Source organism: Gopherus evgoodei, chromosome 2, assembly GCF_007399415.2.
Source record: "Gopherus evgoodei ecotype Sinaloan lineage chromosome 2, rGopEvg1_v1.p, whole genome shotgun sequence".
Classification (NCBI taxonomy): Eukaryota; Metazoa; Chordata; order Testudines; family Testudinidae; genus Gopherus; species Gopherus evgoodei.
In genome coordinates, this window is record NC_044323.1 from 114,893,212 (window position 1) to 114,918,720 (window position 25,509).

General features: G+C 38.8%; 1 protein-coding gene across 1 annotated transcript in view; it reads right to left on the reverse strand.

Annotated features, from left to right (window-relative positions):
• Positions 1–267: 267 nt before the first annotated feature.
• SDHA (succinate dehydrogenase complex flavoprotein subunit A) overlaps positions 268–25,509 on the reverse strand; it is a 33,833-nt gene continuing 8,591 nt past the window's right edge. Inside the window, exons 2-15 of the mRNA XM_030551528.1 lie at positions 24,462–24,548; positions 23,933–24,094; positions 23,170–23,313; positions 22,543–22,707; positions 20,403–20,551; positions 18,470–18,594; positions 13,371–13,539; positions 12,250–12,445; positions 11,116–11,287; positions 8,833–8,951; positions 5,940–6,051; positions 4,404–4,534; positions 3,596–3,709; positions 268–1,381 (exon numbers count right to left, since the gene is read on the reverse strand). Coding sequence (XP_030407388.1) covers positions 1,295–1,381; positions 3,596–3,709; positions 4,404–4,534; positions 5,940–6,051; positions 8,833–8,951; positions 11,116–11,287; positions 12,250–12,445; positions 13,371–13,539; positions 18,470–18,594; positions 20,403–20,551; positions 22,543–22,707; positions 23,170–23,313; positions 23,933–24,094; positions 24,462–24,548 — 1,932 coding nt within the window. The 3' untranslated portion in view covers positions 268–1,294. The remainder of the gene's footprint in view (positions 1,382–3,595; positions 3,710–4,403; positions 4,535–5,939; positions 6,052–8,832; positions 8,952–11,115; positions 11,288–12,249; positions 12,446–13,370; positions 13,540–18,469; positions 18,595–20,402; positions 20,552–22,542; positions 22,708–23,169; positions 23,314–23,932; positions 24,095–24,461; positions 24,549–25,509) is intronic.

The following is a 25,509-nucleotide window of genomic DNA, read 5'->3' on the forward strand; positions in this document are numbered from 1 at the left end:
TATCACTTAATCTGTTGGGGAGGGGGCTGGGAAAGGAGAGTCTGAGTCCAGGTGGTGGCCCCTTTATCTCCATGTAGTCTGCATGTCCCTCCTGAATGAGCCCCAGCTACCAGATGCTGACTGCCAGAGCTTTCACAAAAAGCACACAGTTCATGCCTCCCTTAAGAGGCCCACCCCATAGTTTTAAGAACTACTGATCAAGAGTAAAGGAGCATTTTGTAACTCAATTTTAGAGAATTACATATACTGTAACTGACAAAAGGACTGCAGTAATAGAAAAGGAATTCTTTATGCAAATACACAACAGTATTTAATTACAATATTCATGTTTGTCATCCCCACTCAGATTAGCAGACAAGATGTATTTGTGTGCTAAGGAAATTCTGTAGTGTATGCTTTTCATTTTATATTGTTAACATTAAGCATGATACATGTTTTGTAGCAATATTAAGCTATAAAGAACCCTGTTCTATAAATCTGATCCTTTGTTTATTTCTTGGTTGGGAGGAAGAAAAAAGTCCTTTTCTAGGGAATTCACTCTAATTTATCCATCCTCAGATATATGCTCCATAGGAATATTCTGTAAATCTTTTAATTTTTCCAGTGGTTTTGACTTGACTAAGAATATGTTCAGTTTATTCAGTCTACCTTTGGATGGAAGATATTTGCTCAAAGGAAAGAATTTGCCTTGTAATAAAATAATCAGGTTTCTTCAAATAAATAAAAATAAAAAAGCCCTACAGTGCACTAATTAAACATAACAGATGCTTTAAATCTTAGGTTTAGAAATTCAAAGTTACAGTTCCCACAGCAACTATAAGATAAATAGGTAATGTGCAACAAGACAAAGATACTGTCCTGGAGGCTCAACTTTAAATCATACCCCTAATCATGAAATGCAAGTCTCAAGCAGCACATTACAGTAGCCCCTTTTTCAAAATAAATGCATTAAGTTTATTTCAATGTGTAGCGCTCCAGAAGTTTGAAGAAAAGCTGTAACAAGTAGACAAGGCTGTTTTAGATTATTTTATTTTGGTATTAGTTCTGTATGTTCACATCAAATGTTTTGACAAAGGGATGAAAATCAGTGTACAGCTTTGCGCACATTTGTTTAATGGTGATATGCTAGCCACCAAGCACAGCATCAGTGAGAAATCTCTAGACAGCATTCTTCAACCATCACTAACATAACAGTAACTTTCTGAATAACAGAATACTTATACTTCACGTATACCAGCAAGCTCTGGCAGACATATACATAATTACATAAATTGATTTAGACAGCTAACCATCATTAGTAGGAACGAATAGCAGGTGGAACTGTTGCACAGTCTTCTTCATTTAAAGTTTTGTCAATTACAGGTCTGTAACTCAAAGTAACCTAAAAATATAAAACAGTGTCTTAATTAAGGCAAAGCAAACCACTGCATCAAATCCAGAAGACAGCATGAAAAATATTCACAATTACAGCTAAATCCCAATAATGAAAAAGAATTGGAACTGGCCTATTAAAAAAAATAGAATTGGTCAAAAATTGCCAGTATTGTGAAAAATTTAAACACAAGTTTATATAGTTCCTTAAAAAAAAAAGTTTTTTTTGACAGAACTTTAGTTTTTTCATTTCTTGTACTGCATCAAAACTAGAAAATTGACTCAAAAAGGAAAAAAAACTTGCAAAAGTTTAGTGAAAAAGCAATTTTTTAAAATCAAAAGTGTTTCAAATAAAATAAAAAAATCTTGCTTATTAGAGCTGGTCAGAGTTTTATTTCTAGTTCTAGCCTCCTGAGCCAGCAGGGTCTTGGAGCATTTAGAGGCACAGTCTGTCTTTGAGGGAAGAAGAGTGGTAGATACACTGGAGGGAAGGGATGGGATACAGAGGGACCTAGACAAATTGGAAGACTGGGCCAAAAGAAATCTGATGAGGTTCAACAAGGACAAGTGCAGAGTCCTGCACTTAGGACGGAAGAATCCCATGCACTGCTACAGACTAGAGACCGAGGGGCTAGGCAGCAGTTCTGCTGAAAAGGATTAGGGATTAGAGTGGACGAGAAGCTGGATATGAGTCAGCAGTGTGCCCTTGTTGCAAAGAAGGCTAACAGCATTTTGGGCTGTATAAGTAGGAGCATTGCCAGCAGATCAAGGGACGTGACCATACCCCTCTATTCGACATTGGTGAGACCTCATCTGGAGTACTGTGTCCAGTTTTGGGCCCCCCACTACAAGAAGGATGTGAAAAAATTGGAAAGAGTCCAGTGGAGGGCAACAAAAATGATTAACGGACTGAAGCATATGATTTATGAGGAGAGATTGAGGGAACTGGGCTTTTTTAGCATGCAGAAGAGAAGAATGAGGGGGGATTTGATAGCTGCTTTCAATTCCCTGAAAGGGGGTTCCAAAGTGGATGGATCTAGACTGTTCTCAGTGGTACCAGATGACAGAACAAGGAGTAATGGTCTCGTTGCAGTGGAGATTTAGGCTAGATTTTAGGAAAAAAAATTTCACTACGAGGATGGTGAAGCACAGGAATGGGTTACCTAGGGAGGTGCTGGAATCTCCTTCCTTAGAGGTTTTCACGGTCAGGCTTGACAAAGCCCTGTCTGGGATAATTTAGTTGGGGGTTGGTCCTGCTTTGAGCAATGGGTTGGACTAGATGACCTCCTGAGGTCCCTTCCAACCCTGATAGTCTATGATTCTAAGAGTGCCTCATGCCACTCAACAATAACCCTTCTGGCCAACTAAGGAGGTTAATCATTTGGAGGGGGAGGTGATCCTCAGTACTTCACATTGGAGGGATACTGTAGATCAGTGGTCCCCGCCATGGTATTTATATGCACTCGCCTAGTGCCCAGCAGGGGATAGAAGCTGCAGCCCCGCACCTGACGGGGACATAGAACTCAGGCTGCGAGCATGATGTTCTCTGTTCCCAGCAGGCGTGGGGCCCACCTAGCGCCCAGCAGGGGAGACAAGCCACTGCCCCGTGCCTGACAGGGACGGAGAACTCCAGGGCTGCAGGCACCGGTGTTCTCTGTCCTCACGGCTTCTCTCTGGCTTCATATATTGTAATATTAAATATGATTATTTTCATATTTAATGTACAAATACAAAATAAGCATTGAAAAATTGTTGGCACCTGCCACACTTCTGAAAACATGAATGTGCTACTGGCCACAAAAAGGTTGGAGACCATTGCTGTAGATCATCTCAGGAGGGAGTTTGTAAAACCACAGATTTTTAATACATTTCTTTTTGAATCCATAAATGATTTATGCCAAGCATCAGAACATGCATCATCAGTGCGTAATGATAAGAATGTTGAACTAGCCTGTTCTAAGCTGAAAAACTATTCCAATTCCTACTCCAAGTGCAAAGTCAATTGCTAAACACCAATTCAGTCATGGTCTCCAGGAATGGCTCTTCTATCATCTTGTACATTTAGTTCTTCATATACTCAAGAATTAGTGTTGTAATTTAGAAAAACTCAATGTGGTACTTTATGGAAAATCTTCAACTCATTTCCACTGCAATCATGCAATTTCCACCCCACTGACAGCAACAGGATGAGACAAAAAACCCTCCAAGCCCAGAGCCAACATACCTTCCCAGTCTTGACATCCACATAAGAAAGGGTGTGTTTTCTCCAATGTTCTTCAAATGGTTTTTTCTGTTGCCCTTGGATTGGCTTGGAAAAATCATATTCATCTATTCTTACCTAAGCAGTAAAAATAAAGTATTATGCTGTAGACCAGGAATTGCATTTTGCAAATGCATTTAATAACGTCCTTCAAGATTAGGTCTCTTCTGATTATAATGCTATTATATCAAGTGTAGGCTAATATTAAGCTGTTTTGCTAAATTTTATGTCAATTCCTGCTTTTATTTAAAAACCATTGCAGGGCTTCAGCAAGTTAAGTAGAATTGTAACTGAGTTTGTGGAAATTCTAGAGCGTGATGTCTGCATATAATGTTTAACTCTTTTCAATCCTTTTTATGTATCCAGTGACCACATCATTACTGTTCCTATCTTCTTTATCAGTATTTCAAACTGTAAGATTCAATAGGACTGACTAGGAGCTGTGCTTTCATCACATCAATACCCAGCTGATTCTGGTTATCGAGGTACTGATCAAGGGGTGTGAAAGTGTAATTTGGATTTACTCACAATTCAGACCACAAACCAGTTTCACAAGCTTTAAGCCAACATTAGGAACACTTAAAACAATCTCTTAAATAAGAATCTAATTTATGAGAGTTTTAGGAATAAACAATGCAGACTGGGGAAAAAAAAATCACCCCCCAAACTCAAGTACAATTAAGACCAAGAGATATTTATTTATTGACAAAAGTTGGTCCCATGTATGAAAAACATGTTTATGAAGCTAAAATGTTATAAAGTACATAAGCACCTTGTAGTCTTCTCTGGCATGAGCACCACGAGATTCTTTCCGAGCCTCAGCACCATATACAGTTTGCATAGCACACAGCATCAAATTTTGCAGTTCCAAGGTCTCCACTAAGTCAGTATTCCACACAGTACCTAACAAGATATTACACTACTTTGAAAAATATTCTAGCAACAATTTTAAGAACTTCAGCTCAATTTTTCTTTTTGTTGGTACTTAGGAAACAGAGCACAGGAGTCACAGTGCAAGCTTCGCTATGCAATTATCAATGCATCTGTCATAGCCTGCAAAGCTCTCTTCCAGTCTTGCATCTTTCATAAACTAACAATCTTGCTTAACTGTGCAAAAGTATATAGTGGTTTTGAGATATGTGCCTGTGACTACTAGAGACCATTGTGAGACCAAACTCAATTACCTCTCTGGTCAAAACGACATATTATTCAAGACTGAGCATGCCAAAAACAAGATGGAATCTTGCAACGCTATATGTCAAAACACAATTCTGTCCTCTAGTTTGTTTCAGATCACAAGATTTGGCTGCAAATTTAATTAAGGTCACTTTTCAAAAATACCCTTGGGGGTAGCTGGACAAAAGAGCTTTTCCAGCAGAATTTTATTAATATCCTCTATTCATATAGGATGGATACAGTCTAGCTCTTTAGGACACTGTACAACCCAATTGCTGGGATCACAAGTGTACTAGCATCATGCAACTCATCCCTAGGCTCTAAGTTCTACATCAGGCTTTTCCTCTTCTTGGTGTTTGGTAAGCACTACAGCCTGTAAGAGGGCCACTTCAGAATGTTCAGTTTAAGGCACATCTCTAAAAGCAGCTACAGAAGGAGAAATTGCAGAAAGGGAAAAAAAGAATTTACAGATAATTAAGTTGTGTAATTTTGTTAAATAAAAAAAATAGGATAAGAGTTTAAGAAAAAGGTTTAAATCTTCCTTAGAGAGTTCAGCAAAACTGGATTTGTGTGTGCACTGTTTTTCAAATAAATATATACCTGAACATTGTTATTGATAAGAACATGTTGATATTATGCTTGCACAAAAAAAATCCATTTTCATTATTTATTTATAATAAATTGAGAAGACTACAATAGCCTTCTGTGTATTTGAGGTGGAAAATGGTACACAAGTTCCTTGGGAGGTAATATTTTCTATAGTAAAATTTGAAAAGTGTTAGCTAGCCTACACAAAGTAGAAAACAAAAAACTCACATTCAAGAACGCCTGACTTTTTCTAATCTACACACACATCTTTAAAACATTTAAACAAAATCTCTTTAAAATGTTTCCATGTGAATTCGCAATAGTCAAGACAACCAAATAATGCTTTGAGACTGCGGCTCAAGCTAATTGATTTTTATACCTAGCTCTTCTTTTTAGCTTAAAATACCTTTCAATGTAGAAAACACACACGCACACACACACAGTGTCTCAACACTTGGAAAACAAGTACACCCATAGGTAACAAAATGAAAATACTCAAATATACAAACCATTGTAGAAGTATTTTCTAACAATATCTCATTACCTCTGTCAAATGTCTTCAGGTCATCCAAATCACGATAAATGCGGCTGAGTTTCTCACAGCCTTCTTGTAGTACTGAGCCTGTTCGGAACACTGCGGCATGACTTTGCATTGTCTGAAACACATCAAAATAAAGAAATAGTGTACTTACAAAAACTGTAAGAAGTTTTAAGAAAGACATTAGAATTTCTCTTGTAACCTCAACAGTTTCTGCAGAATTTTAAGCTCTCTTTTAAAATTTCTAGTCATTATGGTTGCAAAAATATTCTGTATGTGAAGTGATGCCACGCTGCAATCCTGAACAGGAAGTCTGAAATACTTCTAAGGACCAAATATCCCCCCTCCTCACACACTTCTGCAGATATAGCAGGCCCTAAAGCAGAGGTCCCCTTAGGAAGGCACAGAGAAATGTTTGAGGGGGGCATGGCAGGGCCTGAGCCATCCCCCAGAGGGGGCAGGGAGGGAGTGCCACCAAGCCCTACTCCACTCCAAGCTCTGTTCTGGCCCTGTTCCCAGCAGCAGCTCCGGCTCCACCCCCCTAGCCTCAGCCTCCAGCTGCAGTCTGGCTGTAGCTCTACCCCTGGCCCCGCCTTCACCCCCCCATCTCAGTCCCCTTACCCGTGTCTGCATCTCTCTCTCTCTCTCTCACTCACACACACCCACCCACTCCTACACCTCCTGGGTGCCATGCCTCTGCTCCCGGCAGGGAAAGGAGGAGGGCACAACCCTGAAAAGTTTTGGGACCACTGCCCTAAAATCTGCAAAAGCTACCAGGATTCTACAATGCAGTGGAACAGACTATAAAGGTGTCTCAGCAGGAAAGGCAGGACAGAGTGACAGAAATATCCAGTTATTCTGGGATTGTGGGTAGGGTTTGCAAACAGTACCACCTTTTTATTCACCGAATTGGATCCCTGAACAGCATACTGATACTAGGTGCAAAGGTCACCAGTTTTGCTACCGCCTTCACTGGGTTCACGCAAGGCTTGATACATTTGGAAGCTCCAATTATTATTTTGTGATATACAGAATTTTAAAGCGGTCCGACTAAATCAATGAAAACTTTTGAATCACTGTGAGCTCAACTTTCTTACCAAAAGAACAGTCATATTTCTGGTGGAAGTCAATTCTATTCCGAGTGAGGTTCAGGAACACTTTAAAATGCCACAAATTAATGTTATGACTGCATCCTAAATTCCAAAAGGGCTTCCGATCACCTTCCCAACATTTTTGCTTACACTTCAATGTGCAATTCCAGTTCGACATGAAATGCTCTATAGCAGGGGTCGGCAGCCTTTCAGAAGTGGTGTGCCAAGTCTTCATTTATTCATTCTAATTTAAGGTTGTGTGTGCCAGTAATACATTTTAACGTTTTTAGAAGGTCTCTTTCTATAAGTCTATAATATATAATTAAACTATTGTTGTATGTAAAGTAAATAAGGTTTTAAAAATGTTTAAGAAGTCTCATTTAAAATTAAATTAAAATGCAGAGCCCCCTGGACCGGTGGCCAGGACCTGGGCAGTGTGAGTGCCACTGAAAATCAGCTCACGTGCCGTCTTCGGCACGCGTGCCATAGGTTGCCTACCCCTGCTCTATAGTCTTTTACCTAAGGTGGATTAAAGTTCTTGAAAGTACACATAGCCTTATGTTTCATTCAGCATCACCTCACTAGGTTCTCTTACAACTAAGAAGAACATTCAATGAAAGCATTCAATGAAATTAAAAGGTGGTACTCAACACAGATAAGAGGGAAATACATGTTGTAAAAAAACAAAAACAAAAGTAATTAGACTGTGGAACTCACTGCTACAGGACATTGTTGTGGCCAAAAACTCAGCAAGATTACAAATGGGATAGGATAGGATATATTTACGGATAACAAGAATATCCACTCAGAGAAAATATAGTTTGGAAGGGATATTAAATCTCATGCTTTAGGTCTTATGCCAATCTCTAGTAGAGATCAAGACGAAACTTAATGTGGTGGGGGAAATTATACCACATGTGTTTACTGCAGGGTTCTTATACCTTCCTTTGAATCATATAATATGGTCAGACAGAATATGGGACTAAATGGACCATAGGTCACATCCAGTATGGCAATTCTTAGGTTCCTAACTGTTGAAGTGGCTGTCTTACTACATTTCATGTTACATATGCAGTGTTGTTGTAGCCGTGTCAGTCCCATGGTACTAAAGAGAAACTGGGTGAGGTAATATCTTTGTTGGTCCAAGAAAAGATATTACCTCACTCACCTTGTCTACATATTTCATTTTTAGTCAGGTATTTCCTATAGGAAGTAACAATCTTGGCTACCAGTAAGATCTGTGTATGACAATTTGCAAAGCAGTCACAAGTCTTGTCTGAACATACTTACAAAATATGGTTATAGATTTGGCTTCTGGAGATAAGAATTTAGGTTCTGGGTGCCCAAACTAAGTGATGAGCACACAAGAAAACCCCTTATGGATAACACGACAATTCAGAACTTCCAAGCTCTAGGATTTGCCATCAGGTGCTGAGCTTGAAGCATGGGCCAAAGAGCAGAACAGAGCAGTCTCCTTGGTAAATATAAAAATATTTCATTTGGACAGAGGTCTCTCCTATCAGATTACAGACAAAAAGTAGGTCAGAAGAGGAGTGACTGTTTAAATCAGGAATAAGAAATGCCATCTCTCTCTATTTGAAAGAAAAATGATGCTATTTTGGGCAGCTGATTGGAGAAGGATCTTTGTATGGAAAAAAAGTTGATTTTGATAAATTCAAAAGTTTTCCAGAGTTTGAGCTTCAACTCTACTAAATAGCAACTCAGTTTTCATAAACACCTACAGTATATTTTAATATCAACCTCATCTCAAAATACTGTGCTAGAGTCATTGGTACGGAGATCCTTACCTTTTGCATATTAAGCCTCAGTTCTGATGTTCTTATGTTTCCATTGGCAAATCGCAGTTTGTCAAGATTTGCAACAGATTCTTCTCCGGCATTTGGTTTAATTGAAGGAACTGGTTCTCCTATTAAGGGTAAGCATCTTCAGTTTTCTTATGCAATTATTTCAATAAAATCAAGATTCAATGATCCTCAGCCTGTGGCAATTTTACACAGCAATAACTATTTTTAGTTGCTTATTTTATAATTTTATTTTATATTTATCTCAAAATAAGAGAGCCTGTCATTTTTTCTTGATGTGTCTGCCACTAAATTCATGTGTGACCTCAGTCAAGTTACAGCGTGCCAGTACTATGCTTCCGTTTCCTCATCTGTAAAGTACAGCTACTACTCACTTGCCTCATGGAGATGGCGAGACTCAGTTCATTTACATTTATAGAGCACTTTGAGATACAAAGGAATCATTAAGACTACAACATATTAAACTTAACTGTGATGTCTAACATAGCATTTTTAACTTTTGGCAGGAGATAAACCAGGATGCATAGATGAACTAAAACATTTCAAAACAGGCTTTCCATACTACCACCTAGTATGTAGTGTTTTACAGCCTGAAAATGGTTTAAATATTAGTGCCAATTCTACGATAAGTTTGAAAATATATTTAACTAAAATAAAAGTGTAAATAGAATGTTAATTAAACTCAGAAGACAGACAACAGTAAAAATTCCAGGTTTTACTGTCACATCATCCTTCATAACAATTCACATATTGTCAGACAGCACCTCACCAATAAAACCAAGTTTTATCAGTGTTACAGAAGTATGCCATCCATCCAGTCACATTCTCTATTGGGTCCCAGGAGGGAATCTAAGGTCCATATTCCCAGAGTTTATAAATTATTGTGGGCTCCAGGACCCACATGTAAGCACATTAGGGCACAAACTGATCTCTAGCACGTAACTGATGGGTGAAATCTCAAACTCATACTGAGGGAGCAAGAGATGTATATCCCAAACTGAAGTGGTAGATAAGGATAGTGTGTCATCTCTACTCCATACATAGAGAAGATGCAATGGTGATCATTGCTGACAAGGAACATGTGGGGAAAAGTCAGATCTCCAACCTACAGATGGTAGGTAGATTCACAGTTCTCAGAGAAACGGATACACTTCTACATAGCTACAGCTTGTACTGGAGAGTTATAAATGGGGAGGGTCAGTGACAAGAATTAAGATCAGCGTTGGTCCTGTGAACTAACAGGTATTTCTTGACTTAATTTAGATATAATTAATTATATATGTTTTGGGTTTTAAATGTGATGTGTTCTATAAGCATTTAACTTAATCTCAACCTTAATGCTGGGTGTTTTGTGGCTGGGATTTAACATAATGTCCTAGACTTAAGGGAAGCATAGGAAGTGAGCCTGCCATACAACCATGTTTAAATCCCATTTACTATCCAGGAAGGAGATTAATTAAGCCTCTTTAATAAAAGCTAATCCAAATCAGATTCCTAGTTTGACTGCACATTGTTTCTGTAGCTTGGACTAGGTACTCTTCAGCCCCAGCCCTCTACTTCAGTAGATGTGATTTTAGTTTCAGGATCTGATACGTTTACACATCTAAACTAACCAGAAATAAAAGGGCACTCTGCAGAATCAGAAAATATTAAAATCAAAACCTGCAGTAAGTTTAGAATGTATTTGCTTTTGGATCAACCTACAGAATCATAGAAATTATAGTAGAAAGATCTTGGTATTAAGTCAAACTGTAAATTGCCTTCCAAATTCTCAGTTATGTTGCAAACTGACATGCACCCGAAGGAACGGATATTACGTTAAACTTTTAACATGTTGTATGTGCAAGGCTACAGCAAATGCCATCATCTCAGACTAGTTTAACATAAGAATAAACAGTATAAAATGAGTCTGCACTGTATCATCCACCTCCAAATGTAGTATGTTGTAAGGCCTTGTTTCTTAAAACTTGTGATAATATTAGTAATGTTAAATTTCTCTGGTTTGGGAGAAAAGCTTCTCAATCATTTTCCAGTTGCTTTGGCAGAATATTTTCCTGTAATCAGATGTAGTATAGTGAGTTCTTGAACAGTCAGTAACACTGCACCTTACGTAGAACAGTAATAAAAAAAGCTACTGTGATTTTCTAATAGTCTAGCTTATAGCCCTGTAATTACTTGCTTAGATTTAAAGATATGAGAGCACTTTAAGGATGGGAATTTATAACAATTAGTCTTGATACAATTTAAGTTAAACTTGTAGACTCTTACCAGGCTTGCATAATTCTGCAATACTAAGGGCACAAGCACGACCAAAGACCACCAAGTCCAAAAGAGAGTTTGCTCCAAGTCGATTAGCACCATGAACAGATGCAGAGGCTGCTTCCCCACAAGCATACAAGCCAGGTACTACTTGATCTTTGCCATTCACATGTGTAATTACCTGTAATTTCAGAAGGAATTCACTCAACATTTGCAAATTCATTTGTAAAATAAAGATCACTTGTACTACAGTGTCAAAGTTTTATTTGAATGTATCTGAACAACACTTACTTGTCTTAAAAGCATGATGTCAAAGAAATCCAAATATTAAGCGACAGATATAACAGGGGCGAAGGGGGCAGAGACTCCATGAGAATAATTTATTCATTGAAAAAAGTGTTATATAAGAATATGGAATTAACAGTTTAATTCTTATGTTTTGCCACCATCTCTGAGACACAAAGTACTACAATTCACCAAAATATTTTTGTAGTAAAATCCTAAGTATAGTGGGAAGAACACTGGACCTTTTATAATGCCAGGCCACATTCAAAAGGCAGAATTTTATCGCTATTTAAAAAACTGATTGACAGGAACTAGTCCAAGCAATCAGACTGGTCCATTCACAGATTCATGCTGTCTGACACTGGGACTGGTTGCCATTAAAATTGGCATTTAAACAGCAGCAAACTGAAGTAACCAATTTTAGTGCAAAGATTGCAGTAGCAGCACAGATAATCCACATAACTTAAGCCCTTAATGATTTGAAGGTCAGGCCCGGCTATAATCCATTTTTAACTATACAGTACTACTCATCTGGATAAGCTTTCACATGGCTAATATAAAGAAATTCTGTAGATTTCATGCATATTGAAATAATATATTTCATATTTTGCATATTGTCGCTTGAGTTCCAGCTCCACCCAAACAACCTGAGAACTGACAACTTGTTTACAGGACAAACCAAATTATGACATTTTGCAAGTTTTCCTTTAACATTATTACTCTTAAGATTATGTAATTTAACATACTTGTATGTATAAATCTAATAGCATGCTCAGTTCACACTAATTTTACAAGGAACCAAACATTTCCTTTCTATTAGAGAAAAATGGTTTCACAATACTGATCTATGGTCGTTACCTGCCCTTTGTAGTTAGTAGGAATACCTCCCATATTGTAATGCACAGTAGGAAGAACAGGAATAGGTTCTTTTGTGACATCCACACCAGCAAATATCATAGCTGTTTCTGAAATTCCAGGGAGGCGCATTGCTAGCTGTTGTGGTGGTAAATGGTGCAACTGCAAGTATACGTGGTCTTTTTCAGGGCCACAGCCCCTAATGTAAAAGGAAACATGAGTTGCAGGTTGGAATACTGGCCTCTGCTGAATTCCCTCTATATAAAAGCACACATTTCTAAAGCACCCTGACCATATTATCTAAAAACTATCTAGCAAGACTTTCATCTTAATGAGTCAGATGCATGGTGATGTGAAGCACTAATACCAGAAAAAAATCAGAATTTAAGTCACTTTATTTCTACTCTGTTTCAAGTAATCATTTGGAAGTTCAAAACTTAGATCTGATTCATGACCAAATTTGTGCAACTATTTATGCATCCTATTTAGAAAAACTAATACATCTAGAAGCACAGAAGAGGAAAAAAAAATAACTGACATCCTTCCTCAACTTGTGTCCACTTTAAATTTCCTCTTCACTCCACTGTCTCTTACCATAATCATGAGATTCCTGTATTTTAAGCCAAGTTTTCAGAAAACTTCAATATAAAGTCTTCTTGTCCTCCAAAGATGTTGGTGATATAGCAAGTTACAAGTAATTACCATACCATTTAGAAATTATCCAGTGAATATTAAGAACATCTGTGGTATTTTATGACTTCAGCAAAACACCAAAAAGTTATGGGTCAGATTTTCAAGAGCACAACAGCTCCTCCCACTGTTTTTCAATGTGAGCTGCTGTGTGCTGAGCGTTTTTGAGAATCTAGCCTAAATGCTTTAATTTGACTACAACAAAAAAAAGACTCTGGAGAGCTTCTCTGATTATCATATTAAAAGGGAGCTTGATTTCAAATTCAAAATTTTTGCCTGAAATGTATGTAAATTCTTCAGCAATCTACCAATTAAAACTGGCTGCTCAAAATGATCAAAAAAGACTTCCATGAACTATCAGATAACTCCCTATTTGCTTTAACGAAATGTAAAGATGTACTCATATCATAATGCCACTGAAAAATTAAACAAACCTTCCTTCACGGATTTCAATTGTCATAGAACGACACACTACATCTCTGGAAGCCAGATCCTTAGCAACAGGTGCATATCTCTCCATAAATCTTTCACCTTCACTGTTAATAAGAATACCTCCTTCACCACGACAACCTTCTGTGATAAGACAGCCAGCACCATAGATACCTGCAAAGCAGGAAGTAGCAATGTTATGAAATATTTACATGACAACTTTGTAATCAAATTATTGTAAGAATAGAAGTATAACACAAAAGTATTTTTTAATTATAGACCCATCCATGACACAGACCTCTTGGGATAAGGTCTCCTGTTCTTTGCAAAGAAGCTCTCACCTACGACCTAACACACACCACATCAAACATGGCTTACAGGATGTTTATCCATAAAAGAGTAACATGTAAGGCTACAGAAAACTTGTAACTTGTCAAGACTCAATCACTGTGAGATGTATACAAAGATAGTATTTACAGAATATGTATTTATATCGAAAGTATGTTTTATGGTCTTGGAGTAAAAAATTAGTCACGGGGTAATGTGTGTCAGTGAAGACCCGTTCAAGTAAGAAGGAGTTGTCACCCTACCTCGTCAGTCAGTGACCTAATGCAAGGTTCTACTGTCTCTCCTTGCCACATTCCAGAACAGTCATAAAAAAATATCAAAGACTACAGCAAATGATTGAAACCACTTGAAGGTAAGAAGGAACATTATAAGCGCCTGGGGATCACTCTGGTTATGAATAAAGATAAAAGACTGTTTCAGTATACCGGTGTGTGGGGAAAGCCACTATGGATCAATCTACTATGGAAAACTCCTTAACAGGATTGCTTTCATTAAGGTTTGGATATGGGTTCTTGGGAAACCAGCCAGCTCCCAGCTCTACAACAGACTAAACTTTGGGGGTAAAATACACTTTATTAGATAAGAAAGCTAATTATTGATAAGTAGCAATCCAGGTTCACAGTTTTATTATTTTGTTTTGTACTGTAACTACTTGTTTTCACCACACTCTCATTTCTAGTTAAATTCTTATTTTCTTAAACCTACCATCTCATTTTATTGTAAGTGCTCACAAGTGCTGTGTGATTTACAGCAGTGCTTCTCAAAGTCCGCCGCTTGTTCAGGTAAAGCCCCTGGTGGTCCAGGCTGGTTTGCTTACCTGCCGCATCCACAGATTTGGCCAATCACGGCTCCCACTGGCTGCAGTTTGTCGCTCCAGGCCAATGGGGACTGCGGGAAGCGGCGCGGGATGTGCTGGCTGCCCTTCCCGCAGCACCCATTGGCCTGCAATGGCAAACTGCAGCCAGCGGGAGCCGCAATCGACCGAACCTGTGGATGCAGCGGGTAAGCAAATCAGCCTGGACCGCCAGGGGCTTTCCCTGAACAAGCGGCGGACTGGTTTTGAGAAGCACTGGTTTGCAGGAAGCAGTGGTTTAAGGTAAAACTGGTAAATTGGGGTATATTGCACCTTGGGCACAGACAATCTAGAATTTCTGAGAATAACCAGTGTCAGGAGCTGGATATCACAAGAGAAAAATGCAAAGGGCCTTGGGGATTTAAACGCACCTATTATTAACCTTCAAGGAGAAGACAGGGCTGGCACAGCCCAGAGAAGAGTAAGTGAGCTGTTGAAAGTCTGGAGGTGTCAGGGACTGACACCCAGCAAAACAAGAAAGATTCCCTCTCCCTGGAGGCAGGGAGTAACAAGGTGACCCACAGTGCTGGCTATCATGAGAATAGTCACACCACTGAATACTCCAAAGTTAATGTTCTCTATTATATTCCACATTGGGCCTCAATCCTCCTCCTCAAAAAGACTGTCGAAAATTTACATCTGTGATCTCCTGCCTAAGAAGGATTTTTGTACCAAATGCGAGGTTTAAAAAAAAGCCACAATTTGGACATAGAGTTACAGCAGAGACTTTTCAATTGTTAAAAGTTGACCTTTGTGAACATCATCCCTCAAACTGTCTAAAATCAATTGTTTTATTTATCTTTCCCAAAAGGCAATTAGTACTTTGAACATTTTTCCTGGGAGGGTGGTGAGTTACTTTGGGACTTGCTCACTATGATCATGTGAAACACATTGTCTCTGTGGAGCTTGTAAACTCTGCAAGGTCTCTATGTTTATGAACACCCTGTTGCCTGAGGACTTAACTCAGAAAACATACTGGATACGATTAAGGATTTTATGACTGTCTGCAGTTCCACATCTTTGCAGCTCCACTACTACAACTGTAAGGAAGGAGGAGGAGTGCAACAGTTATGCTTCTATTGCTCCCTGGGTCACCTGGGGAGTGAAGATTAGCTTAGTGAGTCTTGTCTTCTCTTCTCTTCTCTTCCCCCAAACTTAGCAAGACCCACTTGATCATCTTCACTCCTCTGGGTGATCCTGGGAAGTGAAATTGTTGGCCGATTAACAAATTTAAGGAATACTGACATTGATAATTCAATAATATAAATAAACTGTGAAGATGCTTTGACTAAAAAAGCTTTAAAGTGATAAATGATGGTAAATAATATATGTATACACAATGAAATCTTATAACAACATTATAGTTATAACAAATTTAAAGTTAGAAAATTCAAAGATCCAGAAAAACTTAACACCCACTCTCCAGATATCCAAGAATGACCATTTTACTCCGCTATCACCAAGTAACCATATCTCATCCACCTTTCCAATATGGACCATAAGCCTTCACTTCCCATATATTAAGTACAGGTCCATGACTACATTAACCAATAGTCCCAAAGACACACTGTCCCTCACATCCACACCAACAGCTAGTCTCTTACCTTCCATAAACATTTTCTACAATTCCAGTATAAAAAGGCAGCCCAATAGATTTCCATCTACCCCAAAAACGCAGATGCTGGAGGACTCCACATTATTTCAATATACCTTCCCTTTTCCACTCACACTGCAATTCATATATATAGTCACTCAATGTACACAGTAGTTATGTCCCTGCACCTTCTGAAATCACAAAAACAGCACTACAATATACTTGTAACAGCTTGGCAGGATTCAATTTAAATTGTTAGTTGTCAGTAAACGTTTATTTCACCTGACACACAGAAATCAATGAAAAATATACACATAGGTAACAGCTGGCGCAAACAGCCTCTCTCTCACCTAGGACCTACAGGGATTCATGTCATGGGCAATCACACAGACAGCTTTCTGCAGTCCTGCTGTTATGGCCCCACACCCCCTCACCTAGGAGTATAGAAGCTGTTCCCAGGCAGGAACCGCTCAGCAGCTGGGAGCTAGTCATCATGGCTCTAGCCAGCAACCTCTGCTCTCCCTACCAGGATCACAGATTTCTCTGCACCACTCGACTGCACAGATCCAGTGTCACTGGCTTCACGGGTAGCCCTCTGCAGCTCTGTTGTCATAGCCCAGCTAACTCACTCACTGGCAAGCAACAGGGCTCTCCCCAGCAAGAGCCCTTCAGCAGCAGTGGGCTCATCCTCCTCCCTACATCCCTGGACAAGAATCTCTGCTCCTTGGGCCAAGACCGCGGACTCCCCTACACCTTCTACCTGGGTCTCTCTGACCTCTTGGCCACACAGAGAGCCCCCTGCAGCCCTGCCTTAAGGCTCTCCTTAATTTCCCACAACTGGGAAAATGAAAATTGTTTAATAAAAATTGATACTAATAGTCAAAACTTCAAAACCATAAAAATCAAATTCTGCCAAGTCTGCTTATATACATTCAATGCACTGGTCAAGCATTGTGACAAAGTTCCTCCTCTACCTTGGTGGGTCCTGCGCTTACTGGCGGATTTGCTCACCTCAGTGATATTCCCCACAGTCTGGATCAACTTCTCCTGTGTTTGATCAGGAATTGGGAGGTTTGGGGGGAACCCGGGCCCGCCCTCTACTCCAGGTTCCAGCCCAGGGCCCTGTGGATTGCAGCTGTCTATAGTGCCTCTTGCAACAACTGCATGACAGCTACAACTCCCTGGGCTACTTCCCCATGGCCTCCTCCAAACACCTTCTTTATCCTCACCACAAGACCTTCCTCCTGGTGTCTGATAACGCTTGTACTCCTTAGTCCTCCAGCAGCACACCCTCTCACTCTCAGCTCCTTGTGCTTCTTGCTCTCAGCTCCTCACATGCACTTCCTCTCCTCTGGCTCCTTCCTCCCTGACTGGAGTGAGCTCCTTTTTAACCCAGGTGCCCTGATTAGCCTGCCTTGATTGGCTGCAGGTGTTCTAATCAGCTTGTCTGCCTGAATTGGTTCTAGCAGGTTCCTATTTACTCTAGTGCAGCCCCTGCTTTGTCACTCAGGGAACAGAAAACTACTCACCCAGTGACCAGTATATTTGCCCTCTACCAGACTCCTGTAGCCCACTGGCCTGGGTCTGTCACAGCATCATGAGGAGCATGGACACTACATCAAAAGCAAACTTATGTGCAGATCCTTAACTATGAAGATCTTGATTTCAGTTATTAGAATGTCTTTAATCAAAACTGTATTTTTGAACTTTAATCTTATTTCTTTAGGAATTATCAACTGGATTTCTTGATACAAATGCTTCCCAGGATTAAGAAACAAATGCAGTGTACAACCTAAGATTTAAAAAATTAAAGGAATAATTCATTTTTGTTATGTTAAAGCTAGAGACAAGTGGAGGCATTAGATTACAATTTTGAAACGTGAACCTAAATTTTATGAAATAATTATATTTGGTACAGTGTTTAAAGCCCAAAATTAATTGCACGTTAAGTTTATACCAAAATGTATAACTTAAGTACTTTTTATACAATAGCTAAAGTATCTCCCACTTTCTCCATAAGACTCCTGAACTCAGGATTCTGTATTTTTATCTACAACAGTTGCAGACATCAAAAACATCTAAATAAGTTTAATGAATGTCAATTCCTTGCTTGCAATATTAAATGTTGCAGAGGAACCTGCAACTTGAAACTAGATGTTAAGGGTGAGCTGAAAAGCTTTTAACCTGCTTAAGACACTACACCTCTTAAATACTGTAACACTGGGAGGCTTAATATTGCAGAGATGTTATTTTTTGAATACTTCAAATTCCTAGAAAGCAAAGAGTGCCTTTCTAGTCTTATACTGTACCTGTAGGGTGGAACTGTACAAACTCTAAGTCCTGGCAAGGAAGGCCAGCTCGTGTGACCATAGCTGTGCCATCACCTGTGCTGGTATGAGCAGATGTGCAACTGAAGTAGGTGCGGCCATACCCACTAGAGAAAACATTTCAAAAATTAAAATTTGTCTGCAATATTTTCCTTACGAAATCAGTAGAGAAGTAGTAAGATTTCATTAGGATGTTTAGCTTATTCTCTGCACTTTGTGCAACAGCAGATTTACAATTCAACTAAAGCAGAGGACTTTCTGCATAGCATTCAGTCAGCCACTGTACTCATTTATCACACATATTAAGCTTCTCACTAATTTAACCTAATGTGAACAAAATTGATAGGTTGTCTGCTGTGCAACTTGACCAAGTGGAGGATCATCTAGCTCAACTAATATCTGAAAAATAACTTGAAGCTAGTAGTTGAAAGAGGAATTGCACCACACTTCCTCTAGAATTGCTAACCAGGGTTCCATTCAGAAGTTGTCAGTGGAATTATGTCCTACTAATGGGGTCAAGTTTTTGAGAGAGAGAGGAATCATGTGCCATTTTCCTCTCATACACACATTGTTTTACTTTGGGGCAGTGATTTGGCTCTCCTCAATTAAATACCAGAACTGTAGTTTTTTCTGAAAATGGTGTCTTTCTTCATGCAGAGTTCTTTCAGGAAGATAAGTTCTTTCTCCTCTGATTCTTATTTCCATGACACTACCTCAAGTACACCAGTTTAATGAGACTAGTGCTGTTAGCAACTTCTGGCAGGAATAGCATACTACAATGCCCAAGGGAGATGAAAATAATGTAAAACCAGGATTGTACATCTAAGGTGCAATTTCCACAACTTGAAATAAAGTTTAGACAAAATCTCCAAATTCAATTGCATAAATTCTGGCAACTAAATTCATTGAAAAAAAGAAAAAAAAAGTGTCTTGATTTTTCCAGAGGTTCTGAGCATACAAACCTCCTACTAACAGGACTGTGATTGCTAAATATATCTGAAAAAAATCAGTTAACTTATTTAGCTAATTTAAGGCACCCACATTACGCAGCCACCAAACATGAAGTGTGCTTCTGTACACAAACTAGGTATTATTCCATTTATGCTAGAGTTGCTGATCTAAACCTAACAAGGAGATAAAAGACTAACACAAAACCAGAAGAGTGCAGGACTGACAAAAGAGGAGAGGACAGAGATGATCAGTTTACCCAAAATTAGGATCACATATTTTTGCACCAAAGTTACATGGGTAACAACAATTCATCTTTTAGTGATCCACTAGGTTACCCTGCAGTAAATCCATTTCTGTTTGTATTTTCTGAATATATTTTGACACACTGGGAGCAGCTACACTGTACCTCACACAAAAATCTCCTGAAGGACAACTACTCAGTAGGCCCTATAGATGCACTGTCTTGTCACTGCCAATGTACATCTAATATTTTAAGTAAAAGCGGAAAGTATAATGCAACTTCAAAATATTTTAAAGATTATCCTTTACTTCCCAGCCCACACTAACTGCCCCTAGATTTAGCTTTATAGTATTGCTCTGGAACTTAAAGCTAAACTCAGGGTATTGAATTTACATTATGAAAGTATTAATTTTAAGGTTAAGTAAATACAATATATTAAAGCATGGAACAAAAACTAAATGCAGTAATTAAATTTTACTTATACTGTTTTCACCCAAAAGATAAAATGTGATTTAAGTAGAAGGATTATTATTCCCCATCTATAAAAGGGGAATTGGAGACACATGAAATGTCTTGTGCAAAGTCACAGTGTGCCAGCACCATAATTTGGACTCAAACCCTTGTTTCCAGATACCCATATCCTCTCCTTTAGGTTCTAGATTACGCTAGCTCACATTACCAAGTTTTTTTTTTTACTTCAGTATAAACTTTATATCACATTACCCAGTGGCAATAACAGTGTTCTTTGCTCTTAAACGATGTATTGAGCCATCTTCTATGCAAAATGCAATAACTCCACGACATTCTCCATTTTCCATCAGGAGGTCCAAGGCAAAATATTCAACAAAATAGCTGGTATCATATCTTAGGGACTAGAAAAGAAAACATTTTCAATAGTTAAGGAACATGCAAAAGCTAAACAATTTCCCCTCCCCACAGCCTCATTAAAAAGTGCTTAGTTACATAAGAATAAAATCAGACTCAGTTCTCATGGAAACTATTATCCAAAGCCTGTATACAGAAAGTTTGCACCTCTTTTAGGATAATGGTGTTCTAGAAAATACAGAATGTTTAGATGGACAGGCCACGTTTAATTACCAAACCATTTAAACGAACAGTCCCTCATCAATTTGTCTGAAAATGTTGTACTTATCTTTGGTATAAGTAATGTCAGGGACTCTAACCCAGACGGCAAAGTTCGTTGTCTGACCGCGAGAAAGACAGGCAACACCAGCAAGGTCCGATCAAAAGCTCTTTATTGACAAGTGCACGCATCAATAGAGAGCAGCTCATCTCCAGAGAGAACCAGCCTGCTCTTTACATCTTAGCATAAGCCTATATAGACAGTTCCGTCGCGTCATAAATTATTCACTGGAGCAACCCACCCCCTTCTTTTAACAACTAGAAACTAGACACCTTTAGTATACATGCATGCCTAAAGTTAGAAATGTAGGGGAGTTAAAAACAAACAAAGAACAAAACCAGGGAGTGAAAACAAGGAGGCTGGGAAACTAGGGCTCTTATCAGTTCTTCGAAGGAGCTGCCCTAACACAGCACATCTGGTACTATGCCAGGAATGCAGCTTCTCTCTTATCTCAGTTTTTCCCAGCGCTTGTGAGACATGCTGCTGCTTTTCAGTGTTTTCCCACTCAGGAATTACCCAAAAACCTCTGTTAGCCTGACTTTGGTCAGGTTGGCATACCTGGTTTTGTCTGCAATATCTTTATTTAGGCCTAACAGTAACAATGAAGGCAGATGAGGAAAAGTTCTATGTTTCAGTTTACTTTGTGTAGTTGACAATACCTGGTATATGGTGAGTCTCACTTCCTGATCTCTTTCAGGTCCCGTCCCATGCACTAGCATATTACCCCTCAAATTACCCTAGGGAAAGCTCACTTCACATTTCTTCAAGCGCTATAATTGGGTGTTAACAGGGCCAAAGAGTACCAGCAGCTGGGCAAGTGGACCAGGGGAGTTTCCTTCATCTTGGAAGAAGCACATAGCACCTAGAAGCAGGTGCCTCATTTCTCTTCAGCCCCCATATTATTTATCTATATTATGGTTCCACATACAGGCCTCATTCAGATAGAGAGGAACAATTAGCTAAGCATCTGTAAAGAGTGCATAAAGTACATGGGTTGTTAAATCCTCACTGATTAGGTTTAAGGGCCACTAACTAGTTCTTAATAATACTCTCGGCATTTGTTCATCTTTTATGGCCTTGCACTAGGAGATGGACAGGACCTACTAACTAGAGCTGTGGTCACCAGCAAAGGCTGATGAGACAAGCTCAGGCAGTCTGGTGGTCACATTTTTGCATTGCCAAAACCACGCTTACCCTCCTAGTTTCCTATATCTGCTCTGAGGGTGGATGGAGGCTGATCTTACTTGCTACCTTCCTGTTGGGGTGCTCTGTAACTCTGGTCCAGTTTTTTCTTGGCCCATGAGAAGGTCTAGATGAACTCTTCCTGGGACTGGCCAAGGGTGAGTGGTTGTCGGAGGAGGGACAATAGGTGAGTGTGTCATGGTACAGCAGCAAAAGGAAGAGACTGCTTCCTCTGGCCACAAAATTAGCAGAGCTTACTATCTATGCATTCTCTCCAGGAAGAAGTGCAGGAAAAGCAGATTCTTTTTTCAGCCGCCTTCTGTTTCTGTCACGCTGATATCAAGCAGAAGCATGCCATGGGAAAAAAGGAGGCCTGGGATCAAGATTAGGAATTCTCCTGGATTCCTTGCTGACTCTAAACTCTCATACAGCAGAGCCCACAAGTTAATAGCACTATTATTTTTAACAAGTTTTTTAAAGGCCTATAGTAGCCATTAGTCAAAAACAAAAGTCAAGTTCTGTTTCCCAGTCTCTTACCCTGCCATACAGGGTATGCAACAGTGAGTGTCCTGTCCTGTCCGCGACACAACAGCATCGATGAGCCTGTCCCCCTTTCCCAAACTGAAGGCTCTGTCCACCAAAGGCACGCTGATAGATCTTCCCTTCTTCTGTTCTGCTAAATGGCATTCCATAATTTTCTAGCTGTTGAGCCCAAACAAAGTATTAGAGATATAGCTGTGGACTTCAACAACAGGCAAGTTACTGTTAGGGATGTAAAATGTTACCTGATAAGCATTAGTCTTACCAGTTAACCTGCCTTAACTGTTAACCTGAGGGCCGGTCAATTGGCCAGCAGAAGCAGCCCCAGCCACGCCAGCCCTTTAATCAATCAGTTAACTGTTTTAATGAATTTTTTTTTTAATCATTTGAACGGTTGTTTAAACTTTTTAAATAATATTTACATCCCTAGTTACTGTTATGGTTGCTTTGTTACAGTAATAAACCTATCACCCACCCTCAAGAAGGCAAGAAAGAAAGGAGTTTCTCTTTATACAAAGTTTACTATTCCAGTCTAATATCTGTATTATTAAAATGTCACTATGGATACTGATTTGTGTTGCTGATAATTCTAATTCAAATAAACTTCAATATGAATAATTTCACCTCTACAACTGCAGCAGGTGCCTCCTCAGTCATGTAATGAATGGCATCCTGGTCTCCCAGCCAATCAGATCCTTTCACAGTGTCATAAAAGTGCCATCTCCAGTTATCTTCCTCCATGTTTCCCAAAGCAGCATTGATCCCTCCCTGAAAATAAAAAATATATTTCCCCAAAGTCACATTTAAAATGCATAATTTCAAAAGCCAGTTCATTTCTCAATCTCATTAAAACACACAATATTAAATAATATGCAAGATAATGGACAAATTACGTTAAAATCAAATTTATGTGCTGTGCCATTCATACAGCATACAAACCTGAAGAAACTGTGTAACTTCAAATGCATGTCTCTTTCACCAAAAGAAGTTAAGTAATAGCTCTTATTAAACCAACCCACCTTGTCTCTCTCATTTATACAGTAGAAATTGAGTCTTTACCAACTTCACAATGGTTAACATCTAATTCCTTTAAGGGTAAAACATTTTATACAGCAGAATAAATTACAACACTCTACACACTTAAACAACTGAAATCATAAAATGGAGTGGTATGTTAATAAAGCAAAAAATAATAAAGCTACAGAATAAAAGTCAAACATAAAATTTTCCTAAATTGTTTTACTTAGATCCTAACCTTCATTTTTCCTAATCATAACGTGGGACTGAAATTCAGTCAACTTATGAATCATAATACTCTATACATAAAATCTGTGTTACAAAAATATCAATATTTTTAATGTCAAAATAACTACATTTAAATTCTTACCTGTGCAGCAACAGTATGGGATCTGGTAGGGAACAGCTTTGTAACACATGCTGTATTAAATCCAGCCTCCGACAAACCAAACGCAGCCCGCAAACCTGCCCCACCAGCACCCACAACGACAGCATCAAATTCATGGTCCACTACGGGATATTGTGTAGAAATCTGAGGAGAAAGATTACTGCATTAAGATCATAAGTCATATGATTACAGCTCAAGCTACTGGAAGATATATAGCAATTCTCAAACTGTACATATAATTGATTTTACCTGTATCACAAGCTTAGCATAGTGTAAATGAATCATTTAAGTAGGTTCTAGTCAATGCAGTATGTATTACTAAAATCAACACATGATCCATTTTAACAATTCATTGCCCCTACTGAAATTTTCTTCAACAACAAAAAAAAGGTATACATGAAACCAGAACTCTGATAATCCATTTCTAGTCTCTTCCAGATTCCAGAAACATCAAGAATATACACTGAACCACCAGAAAGGAAGGCTATTTCACTGATAAATATGAACTTACCGAATCAGAAACTTTAGCAGATGCATTCTTCTTTCCATAGACAGTAAAGTGAAAGTTACGTGCAAGAGCCTGGCAAGCTGCTGGCCACTGTTGAAACATGTTCAAAATTACGTAAAATGTTCGAGTTTACAAATGTTTTATGAGCCAGATTCCCAAAATTTCCAGTTATACAATATCTAAAACAAATAGGCTTTACTTCTGAATATAATGTTATACATATTGCTAAAGAATATTGGATTCATATAGTTTTAGGGTAATTTGTAGGGGAAAAGTCCTGCTTAATCCTAAATACAAGATGTGACAGAGACGAACTCCACCCAAGATTTAAAAAAAAAAAGTAATTTCTGCACAGCACAGCCCACAACACACACACTATTATAATTCCTGTGTTGACCCCCTACTTCTCTACCAACACATACTAACCAGCTAAAACAAGACCAATCTGCATATACTCTGACAGCCAACTGTTTTTAAGCCTAGGGTAATATGAGAAGGTTTTTGAGAATGAACAGTATGGAAAAAAAAAATCACAACTATTTCACTTTTGTAAAGTAGTTTGAGATGACATTACAAAATAGTTCAAACTGTTTTGTCTAGAGTCACCAAAATGTGGTTTATTTTGTTGGCCACAGCAAGGTGTGAGACCTTTGAGAGGGTGGATGGTTATTTTTTAAATTATTCAATAATGTGTTTTGGTTCCCCCCCCCGCCCCAAGGAACCTGAACTCTTGAGGTATATGCACATATTGTAACATACATGAGGTCTGTCCCAAGAAAGGGTGCCCAAGTTCAGGTGTAAGTGGAGGTCTAACTACTAGAGAGAGACTTGAGGTGCAGGGAACGGCAAGTGTAAGACATGCCAACATCAATAATCACGAATCTCCTTTTGCTACAAAGGTGAAGCATTTCAGATTTCAAGCAGTAATGCTCTATAGCTCTGCTCAGATTCCTATGTCTTCCACCTTCTAGAAATAGTATTTTTGATTAACCAAAGCACCTCTACATCTTATACAGTTTCCACATGTGTCAGGTGTTTCCTTGGTGGAAAT